Source organism: Panicum hallii, chromosome 5 (assembly GCF_002211085.1).
Source record: "Panicum hallii strain FIL2 chromosome 5, PHallii_v3.1, whole genome shotgun sequence".
Taxonomy (NCBI): Eukaryota; Viridiplantae; Streptophyta; class Magnoliopsida; order Poales; family Poaceae; genus Panicum; species Panicum hallii.
Genome location: NC_038046.1, coordinates 58,881,783 through 58,899,959, shown reverse-complemented (window position 1 = coordinate 58,899,959; position 18,177 = coordinate 58,881,783). Strand labels below are relative to the sequence as shown.

Here is an 18,177-nt window from a genome sequence, read left to right as displayed (position 1 = left end):
CATCACGGTCAGCTGCTCACAGAGTCAATGCCATGCTTGCCGGAGCCTGTGGAGAAGAAGAGCAAAGATTGACTTGCTCGCCACCACTGACCGATCACAAATCAAATCCATCCGCCTCATTAGATCAGAAACCCGAGAGCAAAAAAGAAAACATTTCATGGCGGAGGTAGCAGCTAGCCGCACCAGAGACGCGCACGGTTACGGGAGGAGCCGCCGCCGCCGGGACCGCCTACCTGAGTTCATGCGAATCGGGCGTCTTGCTGCCGGATCAGAGCAGAGGAGTGGAGATCTCGTGATAGGGAGGGGCCAAGCGAAGGATTGCTTTTGCGATTCCAGTTGAAAGGGAACGTGGGGAGAACGGCGGCGACAGCGATCGCCGGTGGACGGGTCGGAGCTGAAGCCGTACGAGAGCGCAGGGGGCTAGCCGAAAATACATATTGCAAAATTTACAAACGGACCCCTAATTTGGATCGCGACTACTAATCGCGATCCGAATCAGGGGGGTTTCCGAAACATATTCGATCAGGTATTTGCATAAAGCCCCTGGTTTGGAGGGGGTATTTTGTAAATATCCTTGGGCTGCCGCCGGAGCAGCGGGCTCGTCTCCGGCGACCTCCGCTGGCCCCAGGGTCATCCATTCCGGGATCCCCCGTCGAGATTCTCTGCCTAGCCGGTGCCCCTGTTCCCCGCACCTTCGCCACTCGTGCTCCCTGCTGCGGTGATCCTCCTCAGTCAGATCCTCGTCGACGGCGGCACGGGCAGCTCCATGTCGCCGGTGCCGAGCTCCGCGCTGCTGTCAGAGAGGTTCATACGGAGAGTCGCCGCGAGCCTGGAAGCCGAGCAGGTGGACGAGAGGCTGGCCGCCATGCGCATCCTGCTCCGGTGCATCTGGGAGGACCGCCACTGCCGGAGAGCTGCGTCACCAGAGAAGTCGTCCCTGGGCGCCGTCCTCGACGCCTTCCACGCCGTCGGCGACGCGGACAAGTTCGACATCGGTGTCGCACTCTGCATAATAAGCCGGTCATTTATCCCGTTTTCACTTTTCAGAGTGTGAAAACCAGAGCGCGGCAAATTCCTGGAACCGTAAAACTTGTCATTTTCAATCGATTCCACAATGAAACTGCAACTTTCATTGATAGTTCGTTACAAAAATATGATTTACGGGCTAACGAGTGGGAAATCTTTCTCCTGTTCTACAAATCAAATATTTCATTTATCCTGGAAAAAAAAACATGTACTGTCTGGAACCATTGTCATGAGCGTAGTATTGCTTTCGACCGTTTTCATCCTTGACGGCCATTGGGATCTTGGTCCACGGTTCACCACAACGAGAGCCCAGCACAGCTAGCCATTGCAGCAGAGAGCAACAACAATGCACAAGAACAGAGCTACAACAATGCACAAGAACAGAGCTAACTTGTTTGGCCCCCAAGGCAGAAAAAAATCCAACATAATTGCCGGAGAAATCAAGAGACCAGACATATCTCCTGTGTAAGTTGTAACACCAATCAATCTATGTAACTGTAACTCACCCGGCAGTTTCCTTGAGCCGAGCTCACAGCTGCTAGTTTAGTAACTCAACACCCGTTTCAGGGTCAGGCAGAGATGATAGATGAGGCGTCAGATCTTGCTCCGAGACCCTCTAGGCCTGGACGCTGTCATCCACTGCCTCCCGATCGCCACCAGCTCGCCGGACTCCTTCTTCCGGATCTCCACCGTCACCGCCGTCATCCTCCCTTTTTGCTCCACCACCCTGCCGTCCATCTCAACTTCCTCCTGGACATTTTGGACACGTTTTTATTCAGTCAGTCCTTACGAACATATACATTTCTGAAAGTTTTCAGAATGTATGCAGCCGTCAGATATCTGGCACAAAGGTCAGTGTCGTATCTGACTATGCATATATTCAGAATAGAGATTTGGCACCTAACCTATCTAGACTTTGGAAAAAAAACGAGAACAAATAAAAGCTTGCTGAGTCACTACTAACAGAAAATGATTCTGGAATGCTCAGTTTGGGCCCTGCTGAGTCAGAATATGTTCTCAAAGTATAATGTGCTGCAACTACAAATGTTTCTGTCTTAACTTTGATTTTATGCTTTTGAGAATCTCCCTTTCAGGGAAACATAACCAGTACCCTATTGTTCTGGGGTAACACGGTTGCTTCTGGGAACAAACTTCAGAAAGAAGCATGTCTGCAGGTGACAGAATGGACACTTTGCATTCTAGAGCTGAAAAATAGCCAAAAGTTGCCTGGGCAGAGTGGCTACAAATAAAACTAGGCACCATTGGTCAAGAATCGTCAGGAAAGGTCTCTTGCCCAACCCCTAGATGAAAAAATGCTGAAGGAAATAGAAAAGGTGCCCAACAGTCTGCCCCATCTTTCCAAAGCAAAGCACATCATCAGGAAAGAAAATATTTTTGCTAACCAAATGCTCGGTGCTCAGCTTTAGTTGAAGGAGCAGAGCAGCAGGCGATTGACTTCCTCGCCATTTACGAATCAGGGACCGGAGAGGAAAAAGGAAACATTTCTTGGAGGAGGTAGCATCCACCGTCGCGGCACCAGAGACGCGCACAGTTGCAGCACCGGCATAGACGGAGGCCGCATAGGCTGCCCTGTTCCGGGAGGAGACGCCGCCGCCGGGACCTGGGACTGCCTGCCTATGCTCATGCGAATCGCGCGTCTCGCTGCGAATCTCGTGATAGGGAGGGGCCCCAGCGACGGATGGATTCTGCGCTTCCGGCTAGAAGGGAACGTGGGTAGGACGGCGGCGGCGGCGGCCACCGGTGGACGGGTCGCAGCCGAACCCGTACGAGTCAGGGGTCTAGCCGAAAATGTATATTGAAAGATCTAGAAATGCACCCCTAATCTGGATCGCGACTATTAATCGCGATCCATATTAGGGGGTTTTCCGAAAAATACTCGACCAGGTATTTACATAAACACCCCTAGTTTGGATCGCGATTAATAATCGCGATCAAAACCAGGGAGCATTTTGTAAATATTTTGGGGCGGCCCCGGAGCAGCGGGATCGTCTCCGGCGACCTCCGCTAGCATAGCATGTCGATTCTCGAGGAGGAAAGAGGAAATCGGAGGGATCAGAGATGGTAGGTAGGGAACGCACATGGAGCTTGGCCGGTGCGAAGTAGGAGATGTCGTAGTGGACGGAGACCTTGATGATACCCTCGACGGACATGATGGCGGCGGCGCAGACGTCGTCCGTCGCCGCGGCGATAGCGCCCGTGTGCCAGTTCCCCTCCGCGTCCTGCACCCACGCGCCACGAGCGGGGGATTGCGCCATTTATTTTACGAAGGCGAAAGCAGAAAGAAAAAAGAGTAAACCACCGGCGGGGCAAAGGAACTCACGGTGAGGTGCGCCGGCACGCGGAGCGAGCAGACGGCGCGGCCCCGCTCGGCGAGGGACACGCGCACGCCGGAGAGCGGCAGCGCGTTGAAGGCCCGGTCGGGGCCGCCCTCCACCGTGGCGCCGGCGTCCTCCAGCCATCTGCGGGCGGCGTCCGCCATCCATGCGTCGGAGCCCATGGTGGGGATCGGTGGCGGTGGGCTCTGACGGCACGACGAGGCTACCTGCCTCTGCCTAGTTTGACTGGACGGGGCTTGCTCAGCGTCAGCGCTGTCTGCCTCGCCGAGCTTCCCTTTTTAATACTCCGTCGTGTCAGTAGTGCCACCGCCATCGCGTGGGCGGCTTTCTGAAACTCTGAGAAGCTGACTCTTGAGTTGCAGCTTCAGCTTCATGCTCTGCTCTACCAGCAGCTGAGCTTCTCACTACGCTACTCATGACTCACCAGCCATCAGTATTCAGTACAGGCTACTCTTCCCTCTCCCCTACCGCCGTGGATTCGACGCCTGCTGGTACTACTACTGTCTGTCATCAGTTCACCACCAGTCCACCAGGTTGCTACTTGTCTACCACAGGCTGCTTCACTCGGGTCTGAATGTCCTTCCCAACCACGGGGGAACCTGCATGCCCCTACTCTTGACAAGAGCAGCCTCCAAGAATATTTGCACCTTCAGACAAACACGGTGAACGGAATCAAACAGCTGAGAAGCATAACTTATCCAATGTTCGGCCATTCCCTTCTTTTAAGACTTTACCACAGCAATTTGATGCTTTACAACACTCACACTCACAGCCACAGACACGATCACACAACCAGTTGATCTAGCTTAAACATCGCACAACCACAGCAACATTTAACGGTGTACAACCCCACTATGGTACTTACAAAACAGGCAAAAACATTCTATGGCCACAACCTTTAATGTTCCTCTTGTACACAACAAAATAAGTTTATTGGGGGGTTTCCCACAGCGACCTGATATCAGCTCTTCGCCTACTATACATTCACCTGGCAATGGTGTCTGTTGCTTCTCCATCCAGTAAGCAGCGAATCCAGACCTGCACGCACAGTCTCACGAAAGTAAGAAAATATTCGTTTTTTTTTTCATCACCTGGCAAAACAAAAGGGGGAGGGAGGGAGGGAGGGAGGGAGCATCTTTTACCTTGCAAAAGTTTCGGCAAAACCTTCCTCTACCAATGACAATCCGCTTGACATTGACAAGGTCAAAGTATGAAACTAAATGTCCTCAGCTATCCACACCCCTCTAGCCTCAAAGGTTTATCATATACTCATTCTTGTCACTAATTACTGTAAAATCAGCTGGGTTTCTGTTAGTCTGACAGATATCCTTTTTGACGAGCTTATCCAGCGGATGAACCGACTTCCCAGTGCCACCAGTCCAAGGTTGAGTTACACCATACCTTGGCAATGGACGTTCTGGATTCGCAACAGAGGTAACAGAACCCAATTGCAGGGCATTCCATCCTGCTGAGAACATTCCAGAGTTCAAGGTCTCATAATTTCCTTTTCCGTTTATATCAAATGATGATGTCCCTTTAGACACACCTAGTCTGTACCCAGACTGTGTCCCACAGTTCTCAGACCAGTTCGCAATGTCCTTCTGCAGCAATGAACCAAGCACGCCAACTCGAGGATGAGGGCGCAAAGGTCTGTGAAAATTTTTCTCAACCTGATGCCGTGCCAAGTCTTGCAGCCTCAATGGAACCTTTTCAGTTAGGTGACTTCCATATGATGTGCTGGGTGATACATTGTAGTGATTATGCTGCGCATACTGTGAACCGAGATTTTGTGTTTCGAGTTCCATCTGGCGCCTGCTAGCTCTTTGATAGCCTGTGAAGCCTCGTGCAGTTGATGAATCCATCAGTCCCAGAAGATGTGTGGCAGCCATGGGCTCCTTTGGGTAAAGGCCTGACTGTCCAGCAATACTTTGATCGTACAGCCTACCAACCTCCATTGCTAATGCTGTGCTTGGAACACTTCTTGGATGGACCTGGTTAACTGCTTCCTTTGTGTACTGGTCTACAGCCGCAGTTACTGGCTGGTGAGTTGCATAGTCATTAGAAGCTCCATACACAGGAATTGGAGTAGGATCAACTTCTCGAACTCTATTTCTGAATTGAAATCCATATGTTGGTGTTGGTGAATTCCTTGAAGCTGTCTTGAAAGAATCCCACATTAACTTCTTTTCCCTCTTATTACTCCAGCTCTGAGTGGGTACTTCAGCAATATGTTGATGATGTGAAAATATTGGTGAGGTACACGCAATGGTGACTTCTTCATCCCTGCAGAAATGAGTCTGTTGTTCCTGCGTACACTCTAAAATGTCTGGGACGCGTAGCTTTGGAGGGTACACATTGAAAGACCCTGTAATGGGTAATGCATGAACCTGTAACGAATTCTGCATATGTGGTTCCGGACGATGACCGTTGGGAATCTCGGTGCTGGATGCTGCATGACCCTGTGATGACTTCTGTGTATGTAAATCCTGCAGATGCACAGTGGCAGCCACAGTGCTGGATGATGCACTACCCTGTAAAGATTTCCTCTTACTTTCTGATGCCAAAGACTTCTGGAAATTAGTGTCAAGCACTGTTGATGCATCAATGGGACCGTCCTTGGCGGAAATTTCAGCACAATCAACTTCAGCTATCTTAGGTTGAGTATGACGGTTTTCCAAAGAATCAGTATCAGTCATCAGCTGTCTCGCATGCTGATTTCTGGCAAGAAGTTCAACAATGTCCATGGGGATGTCATCTATCACATTCTGTTTCTCATGCGCCTTCAGCCTTCGTTTCTTCTTATTCTTGGGTATATTCTGCTTGTGGAAAGCAGACCCAGGGATCTGACGCTTACCAAGAGAAACCTGAGGCAATGAATAAAATAAATGTGAATATTTCATAATATCCACGAATCCAGAACAGTATAAGAGGGAACAATATTTCCAGAGCAGTAGGATAAATTTTCAGTATGGATTTTCCATTGCTTGCACCAGTAAAATATATCATACTAGTTTACAAAGAGAGTGCAGGTCATTTTGAATTCACTAATTTACTCGCTAACCATCCCAAACAAACTATTTGTCAGGAAAAAAAATGGTTAGTTCAAATAGCACACAGGCAAAGTGGCGTGGGCCCAGATGCCATAAAACAATTCCAGTGGTGTACACAGAACTAGTATAGATGGCATGCGAGCAAAGTGGTACTCACAAATGCCACAAAAACGAAGGCTATACTGGACAAAGTTTGCCTACTCAGGTCAGCAAAACTAGGTAAAGCAGGTAAAAATAATGCAATTATCTAATTACATATTATGTAACAATTCTAAAGAATTTTTCTTCCTTCTGATAAATTTCAGTTCATCTACTTACATAGAAGAAATGCCTAAAAATTGAGAATGAAGAATAAAGTCAAGAACATATCTGAAAGCAAGAAATTATTCTTGATCGTACCTTTGCCAGACATCTCTGCACAGTGCCTTCAGACTCCATTCGACGCAAATCATCTGTCCTGAGCATGCTTCTCTTTATAGAACTGTTCTCAGTGTTATCATCACAGGAAGTGGCAGGTAAAAGTACTTTCCTCTTTAGCAAAATCGTTGATTTTCCGTTTGACAAGAACCTCTGTTTCAAGTTCTCTGATTCATTTTGGCACAGGTCATCTGCCTTCTGCATATTTTGCTCCAGGCTATTTTTCTGTGTGTTTTCATTCCCATGATTGGCACTGGTAGTAGATAGAACCTTTTCCTGTGCCAGGTCACCAACTGGTAGAGAACCATCCTGCATGTCACTGGAAGCAGGTATATCTGGATTAGAGTTTGAAACAGCAGAAGAATCACAATTCTTGTGCCCTGAGCCCCTTTTCTCTTTTCTAACTTTCTTATGAGTTTTTCTCAGCCAGTTCATTAGAGAAGATCCATCATCAACGTTGTCTGCTCCTCTGAGTTTTGCCTTGTTTTTGACAGCCATTGATTGGAATTCACACACTTTCTGATTGCTAACAGGAGTGTCATCATCCTTTCCAACCTCAAGTGGCATTTTGCTTTTATGACTCTCACAGATATCACCAGTTTTTACATGGTCAGTTTCAATGGCATCTGCACAACCCCCAATCTGACTGTCGATGAGTTCCGATATTAGCCTGGTCTTTTTTGGCTTTCTTTGAGAAAATTTGAGATCTGAAATATCAGCCAAGCCAGTGGATTTGTTCTTTTTCTTCTTACCATCGGATCCAACATTTCTTTTTAGAGCTGCTCTTCGTGGACCCTGGTTGCGAACTTGGTTGCTTTTTTGCCCAGATAATTGTTTAGAGCCTTCGTGACCAGATATTGATTTATGAACACTGGACTCGTTGCAGTCAACATCAGGAACATCTTGAACTGTTCTGTTTTCATCTTCATTTGGCCCTTCACACGGTTTTGGACTGCATTGACTCTGTGTGCCATTTCCTTCTTTGCTTGATATCATCTGAGGAACATCAGGCAAATCAGTAACATCCATGGACACAGCATTCAAGATATTTTCCGGTACATCAAGATTATTGGGGGAGCCCTGCAAATCTGAGGATATAGCATCATATTAGCTTATTGTATACAAAGAAAAGTAATAGTAGTTAGGAATTCACTGAGCACAGCCATACCTTGTGTGGCTGGAACACTTTTTTCGACGAATGTGTCTGGAACACTTTTTTCAGTGGATGTGGCTGGAACATTCTCTGCAGTAACTGCTTTGTTGTCAGAAGGAGAACTGCATTTCGAATTGCATTCTTGGACACTCTTTGAAACAGTTGACTGATCAGCATCATTCCCTTGAGATGATTGTTGTGTGCCAGAAAACAGTCTTCTGGAACCAACATTATATGGCAAAGTTTGAATAATTGAAATGGAGCAACCATCTCCATCCTGCTGCATAGAAACAGTTTCAGATGTAGTTCTGTGACCTGAATTTTTTACTCTATCCAAGCAACTTGAGCAATTCCATCGTTGATACTTTGCCACCAAAAGTGGGGATGAGTTGTTATGGTGTTCATCATATTGTTGCTGGTTACGGAAAATCTGAAGAGACCGCAGTTTTGGATCCTTCTTCTGACGCAGAGCAACATACCCCCTGCCAAAAGTATAAATCATCAATAAAACTCATGATATATGCATATATAAAACAACAATCGTTTGTGATAAGAAGGGGATATAACAGCTTCAAAATCCAATAGCACTACTCTATTAAAAGCTGCGCAAAGGCAGTCTCACTCATGGCTTGAACACAAATCCTGTAGTCCAAAAAAGGGCCCTTATTAACATGCACATTTGTGAGGCAAGCAAGACACTAGAAAGTATCCTATACTGTTATGCTAGTAACCAATGCAAACATGCATAAAAGATAAGAGAATTTTCCCATAAACCAAACATGCATATCCTCTCATTTTCTGAGTGTCTAATACATAAAGAATGAAACATTGACATTCATTTCTACTTGGCCGGTATTAAACTGAACAGAGGACTCATAAAGCTAGAATCATCAAATATAATGCGAGACATGTGCTGCACTGTCTACTAAAGCAACATTTTACAGTCTGTTCTGACTTCTGAATAAATCTCAAACTAACAAGTGAACAATATGCTGCTGCATTTGGTAACTTCAATCGAAGGAAAACTAGCACTCTTAGTAAACATACTGCATTGCTACAACTCAATTCTTAACAAAAAAAAAGCTTTTAAAAAAATCATGGCAGGACTAACCACTTAGGGCTAAGAATTGCCCTATTTACGCTGTTAGCCTGTTAGAACTGTGAGTTCAATCTACATCAATTTGACAAGGGGTATTAGAGTTAAATCCAGCTGGGAAAACTCTCCAAGAGAGAGAGAGAGAAAGATGTTGGCCCAAATGGATTTTCATTAACTCTCTCAAAGAGGCCCAAAGGGCAGTCTTAATACATATATAGACTCCAAACAACTAGACCCTTAATACCCTTACTAGACTCTTAAGACACCTTAAGACACCGATACAAACATATTCCAGTGAATATGCTATAACATGACACAGACTTAAATAGAAAAGTGGTGCTTTAACATGGGCATCAGCCTTCTTCTATCAAAAGAAAAGAAGGCAGATCGTTTAATCCTTCTCATTCGACAACAGATGAAACGCTGAACACCTAATATAAATGGACACACCATTGTGTGTGTCCCACTCTCTCTATGTGATGCGTGCGTGTGTGTGTTGTGGTGGGTGGGTGGCAAAAGCAATATGCGTAGCTAAGACACAATACATGCATATGGTAAATGAAGATAGACACAAGGAAAATCAAAATAAATAACATAAACTATGTGCATCCAAATCAATGGATCTACTGACAAATCGAACCAAATGTTCCTATGGATATTGATCAGTGTGTAACCGTGTCCATGTATATGAACCAAATGTTCCTAATGGATGATTAACTTTGCTCAGCCATAAACAGTGCTGTACTGCTAGAGATGCATGGCATGCCAGTCAATGAAAGAAATGCAGGCATCTGAATATAGAAAAGATTACCTCATGGAGAAATGGTCACATTCGAGCTCTGTTGGTCTGTCATCAGGTTCAGCCACTGTAGGTAGACGCCCTAGCTCCTCCACTGCTTCATTTCCAATAGTCTGAGCAACAGCTTCCATTGCTACAACTTTGTCACGTCAGTTCTGTGATGTTGGAACAAAACGAAACACCAGGCACATTCCTGCACAAACAGCAAGCATTGCATGACCTGTCATACATATCTTGGTTCACCGAGACTGCAGAAAGATATAACTGATACAAACATGTACAGGAAGAAGGAAACAGCACGTCAAACTGTATACAACCCAACATAACACAGACTGTATATGTATCTTCGTCCATGGGATATAGCACAGCATAACGAACCATGTATATATACATCCCAACAAAGGAAAGAAATGAATGCAACCAAGATCTCAGATTAATTCATTCCCAAACTGTAAAACTAAACAAACAAAGTTAATTAGCCAGTAAGGCAGAGATAGATATATGTGATTAACTTCCATGCATGGCTATGCAAACAAAATTGCCCTCTCCATATTAACTCTGACACGGTAGCCCACTCCCATCTGCAAGAATCCACGCAAGGCCCGCATTTTTCGCGACATGAAATATAGGCAGCCACGGCTTCCATGCGGGCGCAATAAGCTACGGCTCGGGTCCCAAAGAGGGCCCACACACAGGCACAGCTGGCCCCTGGCAAAGCCGAAGCCCCCCACACGAAGCAAAGCGAGCGACTGACCGGGCAAGCAAGGGAAACAGTAGCACAGCGACGGCGCGGACCCCGAAGCTTTGCAGGGAACGCACCACTGATCGGACCTAACGAGCGCGTCGCGAGATCCATGAAATGATAGCTGCCGAACCTGACGAAAGTTGCGACCTTTTTCTCCGCCGGATCGGCGGATAGGCGACGGAGGAGCAGATCTCCGTCGCGAGAAAAACTTGCTGGACCACCCACCAAACCCCCATGCGCGCATAGGAAGAACAGATCTTTCTCCGCGGAATCGATAACCCAGGAACGGACGAGCGTAATCGACCAGAAAAGAGGTTAGCTGGAGCGAGAAAAGGTATAATTTTTTTTTCTCATCGGAGTAATAAATCTACCGCAACTAGTATTAGTACCTACTGGACTGCAGCCGAAGAAACCGATGCGATTTGGTACGAGAAAGGGCCACCGAGATTTGGGGACGAAACGATGGAAACTCCGCCGAAAAAAAAACCCAAACGGATCGAGGAAAATGGGAGCAGACGGATCAAATCAAACCAAACCAGGAAGGGGAAAACGAAAGCAAGCGAAGAAAAGGACAGCAATCACCGCTGCGACGTACCCGATGTTGCACGGCAGGAGGCGTCGCGAGCGCCGGCGACCAGATCGCGGCGAGGCTGGGGCGGAGGAGGCGGCTCCCGGTCGACGCGGTGGCGGCTCCGGCCGGAATTTGGGGGTGGGGAGAGGGGAAAGGCGTAAGCTTTAGGGTTTTCTGGGGGGGGGGGGGGGGGGAGGGAGACAGGGAGGAGGGGGGAGAGAGAAGGGATGAGAAAAAGAAATGCGGGAGGGGGATGGTAATCAACTGCGGAGGGCTGCTGGTGTGGACATCGATATTTCTGCCCTTGGGAGGTGTGCGGCCGGCGCCCCACGCCGCCACGTCAGCGGCTGCCCATGCTGCAGGGTTGAGATAAAATCAGGGCTAGTCTACTGTGATCAACAGCGCCGGTTGCTGCTGTAAATGTTAATAACCGTGGAAATATATAGAACCAAAGAAAATTTCTTTTTTGAAATAAAAAACCGAAGCAGATTTTCTACATATGCTTTCAAACACATAGGCTACCGTGACCGTTCATTTTGTATCGAACGGTTAGATGGATCATGGGTAGGTAGACGACGACTCAGGGGTAGTAGGTGAGAGAAGCAACGGCTATTTCCATCCTAAATTCGAAATCGTTTGAACTTAGAGTATACATGGTATTTATCACGTGTTCGTATGAGTTGGTGAAACAATCACTATTTTTTTTAAAAAAACAATAGGAAACTCATAAAGATGTATGATGTAATGCGCTGGACACAAACCAAGTGATATAATGCAAGTTTTGATGTTTACGGTTTGCACACAACCGACAAACAGCTATAATACCATATTGATTGTGTGGTTTTTTATCTGGACAAAGCTGGAAAAGTATTTGTTAACCACATCGACCGTGTGGTTTATTGTCTGGATGCAGCTGGCAAACAACCTATCGATTGTGTGGTTTCTTATATGGACACTATCGATCATGTGGTTTCTTATATGGACACTGCTGGCAGATAGCTCATTGGTCGCGTGGTTTCTTATCTGGATACTGTTGGTAAACAGTTCATTGACCGCATGGTTTCTTATCTGGACATTATTGTTGGCAAACGACTATTTTACCACATCAACCACGTGGTTTCTTATCTAGACATAGTTGGCAACATTAGCTGTGTGGTTTCTTATCTTGACACAAGTGACTAACAGCTGCTATACCACATCGACTGCGTGGTTTTTTATTTGATACCCTAGCAAGCTCATGATTGGACGACCCAGCCGGCGAACATCGCATCAACCTTGTGGTTTCTCATCAGGACACAATTGGTGATATATGGGTTAGATCTAGACCAAATGTATAATTGTACGCTAGAAAAGCCTTATGGTACGGTTCACCCACTCGATCCAACTTGCAGATGACACACTTAGAGAGGCCTTATAATTTGAAATTATAGATGACATAGACCGACCGATCAAGCAAGGAAGTTTTTAAACCAACTATCTCCTTCCATGTCTTATTGTGTTAAATTTAGATTGTTATAGTTAGATAAATGTTAATCCAAGCTATTTCCACCCTAAATTTGAAATTGCTTGAATCCAAGGCATACATAAATATTTATCATTGTGATCATATGCGTTGGTGATATGGTCATTTTTTTTTGAAACTATAGGTAACTCTTAAAAATATGTATGACGCAAAGAGCCGCTAGATCCAAACCAAGTGGCATTATAGAAGTTTCGTGTTCTATTATTATGACACGACTATTCTACCATGCTGACCTAAATTTGAAATCGCTTGGACCAAGGACATACATGTATTTATCATGTTATCATGCAAGTTGGTGAAACAATCATATCACTATATTTTTGAAACTCATAAAGATGTATGACACAATAGAAGCTATGTGGTTTATTACCTGGATACAAGCTTTGTGGTTTATTACCTGGATACATGTGGAGACAGCTATTCTACCACAGTGACCTCATGGTTTTCATGTTTTTCTCCTCATCGTGCCGAAGTCATAGGCAATCTATTAATGTTATTCCTCATCATGCATACCTCAATTTTATCATGCATCGATAAGGTGGATATCAATATTACGTGTTGTGAAACATTGGGGAAAGATCAAGCTTGATACTCATTATTTATTTCAGTATATATATATGGCTTATGTTGCCTAGTAGATAAATAATAAATAAAGAAAAATCTGACAAAGTTACCAAATAATAACTCACTTTAACACAAATTCTTTCCCTGACGAAAAATAGTATTCCATATGAAAGGGAAAGGTATACATGGAGTGAAGTTTTTAAGACCGCATCATGTCAAAGTTCCTAGCACACTATGCATGGACGCACGCAATCGTATGTGCGTGGCGGCACAGGCGATATCACAGAAATCGAGAGCGCAGAGAATCTAGGAGCAGAAATGGGTGGGGGAGAGGCGCATCAGATGCCACACCACCCAATCCATCCTCCATCCATACACACCCATCGCACTATCTTTTCTTTACTCCATCCACGCAGCAGCAGGCACGCCCACACGCCACACATGACCACCCTACGCCACGCTACGCAGACCAAAAGGAAACCCTAACCCTAACCCTAACCGCTAACCACAGTGGGTTAACCGGACGCAACCATGGCTAACCTGAGGAGGTGGGGCCGGCAAATGAAAGTGCCGTGCCCTGTGGGGCTTTGGAGCACTCAAAGGAGTCGGGACTGTGTCAAGCAAAAGGACAAAATAATGGTGGTGGTTTGCTGCTGTGCTGTGATGGCTTTATGTTTTTTTTTCTAAGGTATTGCAAGGCGCACAACACCGGTGCACCAAGGAGATATACTAGCAACATGCACCACACCACCACATTAATTAATAGAAAGCAAAATTACCCTGCAAAAAATATTAGCAGAAGCCAAAAGGAGGAAGGAATTAACAATGAGAAACATATATATAGTCTTTACTTTTTCCAGGTCCACCAAAATTTCAAAATATATATTATACCAACAAAAAACAGTTAGGGTTAACGGATTTTGGATTTGGTAGATGAGTTTGTGGTTGGGGCTTTACCTAAATTAAGCCGTTTCGAGCGATTTATATGTCATTGAGGGAAATCGGGTGAGGGCGCCTGACCAATATCTCATCAATGATGGGTTAGCTGGCAGCAATAATAGGTTGTTGGATCTAAGGTTGGATCTTCCAAATAAAGATTAATAGAAACTCAAAATAATTTAATTTTTTGTATCAATCTGCAAACATGGAAAGTTTAGGTTTAGGTGTGAATTTATCTAAATATAGTGGCTTTAGCGTATCATTGAGGAGGCATGCAGCTGGCTTGGCGCTGGATGATGTTGGTGATGACCGGTATTGATAGATACGACAATACAGGTGGAGGACAACCGGTTAAAGAAAAAAAGAGGTGCATAGGAGCGTCATTACGAGTTTGGAGCATCGATGAGAGGCGACGCATCAGGTGACGTGGGTGGCGGCGGTGTTGGAAGAGAGGTCTAAATAGACAAGAAATTTAAAGAAGGAAGTTAGAGGATAGAGAAGGAGGCCTTTAGTTAAATGAAATGAGTTTCTCCGGACGGCTAGATTTAGATCCAACCACTAAAAGGGGATTATATGCAACCAAAAAATTAGATAGAAACAAAATAAATTTTACTCCCTCCGTTCCAAATTCTAGTTTGTTTTGGCAAATCTAGCTAGATATATATAATTTTTGCTATGTATCTAGACATAGACATAGTGTATATCTAAATGCGTAGCAAAATTTATGTATCTAGATTTGCCAAAACGATCTACAATTTGGAATGGAGGGTTTGCCAACAAGGTCGTATTATATGTAAGGAGTAATAGACCGCTTTATAAGAATAATGACCTCCCTAGCTAGTTTCTGGTGGTAATTCAAGATGAAAACCAACATCATCTTGAATAGAGAAAAGTAAGGTCCGGGTTTTCTTTTCTGCAAAAGGAATATCAGATTGTTTGAACAATATTTTCAATTCATTCGAGTTTTCTAGCTTCTGTTTTAAAACTTGAAGTGTTTTTTCTAACCAGCTAAACCAAAGTAGGCGCACTCCTATAGTTAAGCAATTTTCACTCTTCCCCCATGTATCCCTTTGTCGCGCACACAGCCTATATATTCACCCCCCCCCCCCCCCCCACCCCCTTATCTCATGCGTCCACACACCTGGTTTAATTTCCCCACTGCTGTGGTGCGGCTGCTGGATCCTATCCATGACACAACTACTCCAGGCAAGGTATATTTTGAACGAAGGCCCTGTTCTTTTCCGAAACCTGCCTTTCTACTTTTCATCTTTACCCTTTTTGGCTTAGTTGATACATGCGTACTCTCTGTTCAGGGCTATCGTAGCCATTAAGGATCCAAAACTGATTCCCTTAATCAATGGTATTGTCATCCATGTTAGGATCGGAATAATGCAACGATTCATGCATGTGTACTATGATCATTTTTAGCATGCATGCTGCAACTAACATATATACTACTTGCTTGGTTTGACATATCATATCTACATGTTACATTGTTGTTTCACCGATTTATTAGCAAGGATCCATTTCCACCACAGGTTCATACATAATTTTCTTTTCTACTACTGATGCGCATCTCTAAATTTTTTTTATTTTTTTTCTGTAAGAATGGACATATGTATAATATGTAACCATATCACTCTTGTGCTGTTATGCCAGTATTTAACTAGCTACTCCGTTCCAAATTATTAGTAAGTTAAAATTTTGTAACTTTGACCAAAGTTGTAGAGAAAATGTACCAACATCTACACAATAAAATTAGTTTCATTAAATCCACCATAAATATGTCTTAAAAGTGCATTTATATGGTGTTAATATAGTGCATTTAATGCTGTAGATGTTGATGCATTAGTGCATTTAATATATAGCATAAACCTAATAATATAAGTATTCTTTATATAAAACAAAGGAACAAAGTCGACTATCGTTTTGGAATTGCACAACATATACATCTTCCTGCAGGCTCTATCACTACGTCAACGCTGCCAAGTTGTGTTGTCATCATATTGATCTTTTATAACGGCATATATATATAATTAAGTAGCTATATTGCGTCACACTGCAGACTGTACTACTCAGTGGACACACATTCCCGTCGGACACTAGTTGTACAGTACATCAATTCATGCTAGTTAGACTGTCTCCAGCGGGGAACTGTAGAGGGTTCTGTACTCTATATATAGAGGAAGATTCCGTTCTCTATTGCTTCAGCAGTGTTCTCTAAATGGTCCTCTAAAATAAAGAACGCTACAGGTTTCCTCTATATATAGAGATTCTCTCTCCTCTTCTCTATTTTTCTTTACGTTTCAAACACTGAATTAAATAAAAATAAAATATGTCCATAGTGTTTGAGGTATGATAAATACGTACGTACAAAAATTTGAAATAAAATACGTTTCTAATATAGGGTTTAATGTATAGAGAACGAGATTTAGAGAACGTTGTTGGAGAGAAATGAGATATAGAGGAGAGAATCTTGTAGAGAATTCTGTAAATGAAGGATGTAGAGGATGGGATTTGGAGGATATCGCTGGAGACAGCCTTAGTTGCGACCAGTTGTGGAGTCCAAGCCCAAGTTTTTGCTACCATATATATACCTAAATAGAACTGTGATGAAGTTTCATCCATATATAGGTACGTACAATGTCTGGTACGTAAAGCATTACTCTAGTCCCTTGCTGGAAAAACCTAGGAATCAAATAACTGCGACGTCCCATCGATAAGACTGGGGAAAATAGAATAGGGTTCTCAGATCTTAGCTGGAGTTATTCGTGGACCCAAAGATTAGCGTCGAGACAAGAATGATCTAGAACCACACAGCTGTTTAGAGAAAAAATGTAAGATTACATATGTAATTAATAAGAGTTGCTCAGCACGAATACTTGGTCACTGGCTCACTGCTAGGTAGTATATAGCAAATAAAGTAAGGATGACAAAAGTTAAATATGCCAGAGAGAGAGAGAGAGGGGTTGATGCAAGCTGGAGTAATAATTTAGAGTCTCATTTGACGTCATGATAAGAACTAATTATATGGTCAAGGAAGGTATCATGGTTCGCACACGCTTAATTATATAAGCCGCAGGCCATGCAATTAAGCAAATTATTAAGTAGCAAACGCTTAGCTGCAGCCGGCCGGCCAGACGCATGACGTTAGCTGGTCTGAGCCAGCAGGCAGCAGGAGCAGGTGATGGGTATTGGTTTTTGTTTGGTCCATGGGCAGGCATACACGCAGATATTTTCAGTGTGTGTACTTGGGAATCTAGCCTAGCTGCTACTCCTTTCATCCCAAATTACAATTCATTTTACTTTATTAGATATATAGGTTTTATTATGTATCTAGACATAATGTATATATATCTAGATGTATAGTAGAATATATGTATCTTAAAAGTTAAAATAAATTGTAATTTAGGATGGAGGTAGTAGCATGCGTATATGTCAGGCCGGGAAGAAAAGTATAGGAACATGAGCTAGGAATCATCTCTTTCTCATGTATAGCCAAAACTATGCTAGCGACGAAGCTTTGTGTCGAGTATATTAACCTGTCCTTTTCGCTGTAATGTTCCCATCTCATCTAGTAACCAGTAAGCTAATTTCGTTGCCGAGCGAGTCACAATTTTGGGGTTCAATTAAGTTGCGCCAAATTGAAATCACATGCTGTGCAATCGAAAAGGTGAGATGAACAACTTGTTAGCTAGCTAGATAGATGAACAACTCTCTACTGCATGCATGCATGCATGATAAAGATTTAATTTGATTCACGATGCATCCTGGAGATGATGCGATGCGACCTAGCTACTTAAAATTAAACTTTTTTCAATACGGTGAGGTTTAAAACTAGCTAGGATTAATATTCTAGTTGTGAGAACTATAAACCACAAGCATTACGGAGCGATGAAAGCATTAGTTTGGGGGTAAACCGTACCCTAGGTTTCTGT

General features: G+C 44.1%; 2 protein-coding genes across 6 annotated transcripts; both read right to left on the bottom strand.

Moving 5' to 3' along the window:
- Window positions 1-421: 421 nt before the first annotated feature.
- Window positions 422-3,922, bottom strand: LOC112893396 (acyl-coenzyme A thioesterase 13-like). 5 transcript variants are annotated; one of them, XR_003228786.1, is made up of 4 exons: window positions 3,368-3,922; window positions 3,126-3,266; window positions 1,533-1,776; window positions 422-1,075 (listed from the first exon to the last, which is right to left on the bottom strand). XR_003228786.1 is itself a non-coding variant. In XM_025960701.1 (3 exons), exons 1-3 carry the CDS (start codon window positions 3,542-3,544, stop codon window positions 1,621-1,623), a joined length of 474 nt encoding a protein of 157 aa, XP_025816486.1. In that variant the 5' UTR covers window positions 3,545-3,922; the 3' UTR covers window positions 1,091-1,620. The 5 variants fall into 5 exon arrangements, 1 of the variants encoding a protein (XP_025816486.1); XR_003228785.1 differs by having other exon boundaries at window positions 422-1,005; XR_003228784.1 differs by lacking the exon at window positions 422-1,075 and adding an exon at window positions 1,091-1,388.
- Window positions 3,923-4,077: 155 nt separating this feature from the next.
- On the bottom strand, window positions 4,078-11,389 carry LOC112893395. The gene is made up of 6 exons (XM_025960700.1): window positions 11,239-11,389; window positions 9,911-10,091; window positions 8,019-8,485; window positions 6,833-7,938; window positions 4,526-6,247; window positions 4,078-4,421 (listed from the first exon to the last, which is right to left on the bottom strand). The coding sequence occupies exons 2-5, from the start codon at window positions 10,027-10,029 to the stop codon at window positions 4,634-4,636; spliced, it is 3,306 nt and encodes a 1,101-aa protein (XP_025816485.1). The 5' UTR covers window positions 10,030-10,091; window positions 11,239-11,389; the 3' UTR covers window positions 4,078-4,421; window positions 4,526-4,633.
- Window positions 11,390-18,177: the final 6,788 nt, after the last annotated feature.

Bases quoted from the DNA above. Each gene is read 5' to 3' on its own strand.
- LOC112893395 (XM_025960700.1), bottom strand. From the start codon at position 10,029: ATGGAAGCTGTTGCTCAGACTATTGGAAATGAAGCAGTGGAGGAGCTA. The intron at 7,939-8,018 runs GTATGGCTGTGC...CTATATCCTCAG, and splicing joins AAGTGTTCCAGCCACACAAG to ATTTGCAGGGCTCCCCCAAT. The intron at 6,248-6,832 runs GTACGATCAAGA...TCATTGCCTCAG, and splicing joins TGCAGAGATGTCTGGCAAAG to GTTTCTCTTGGTAAGCGTCA.
- LOC112893396 (XM_025960701.1), bottom strand. From the start codon at position 3,544: ATGGGCTCCGACGCATGGATGGCGGACGCCGCCCGCAGATGGCTGGAG. The intron at 3,267-3,367 runs GTGAGTTCCTTT...GCGTGGGTGCAG, and splicing joins GCGTGCCGGCGCACCTCACC to GACGCGGAGGGGAACTGGCA. The intron at 1,777-3,125 runs GTGCGTTCCCTA...CAAAATGTCCAG, and splicing joins TCGCACCGGCCAAGCTCCAT to GAGGAAGTTGAGATGGACGG.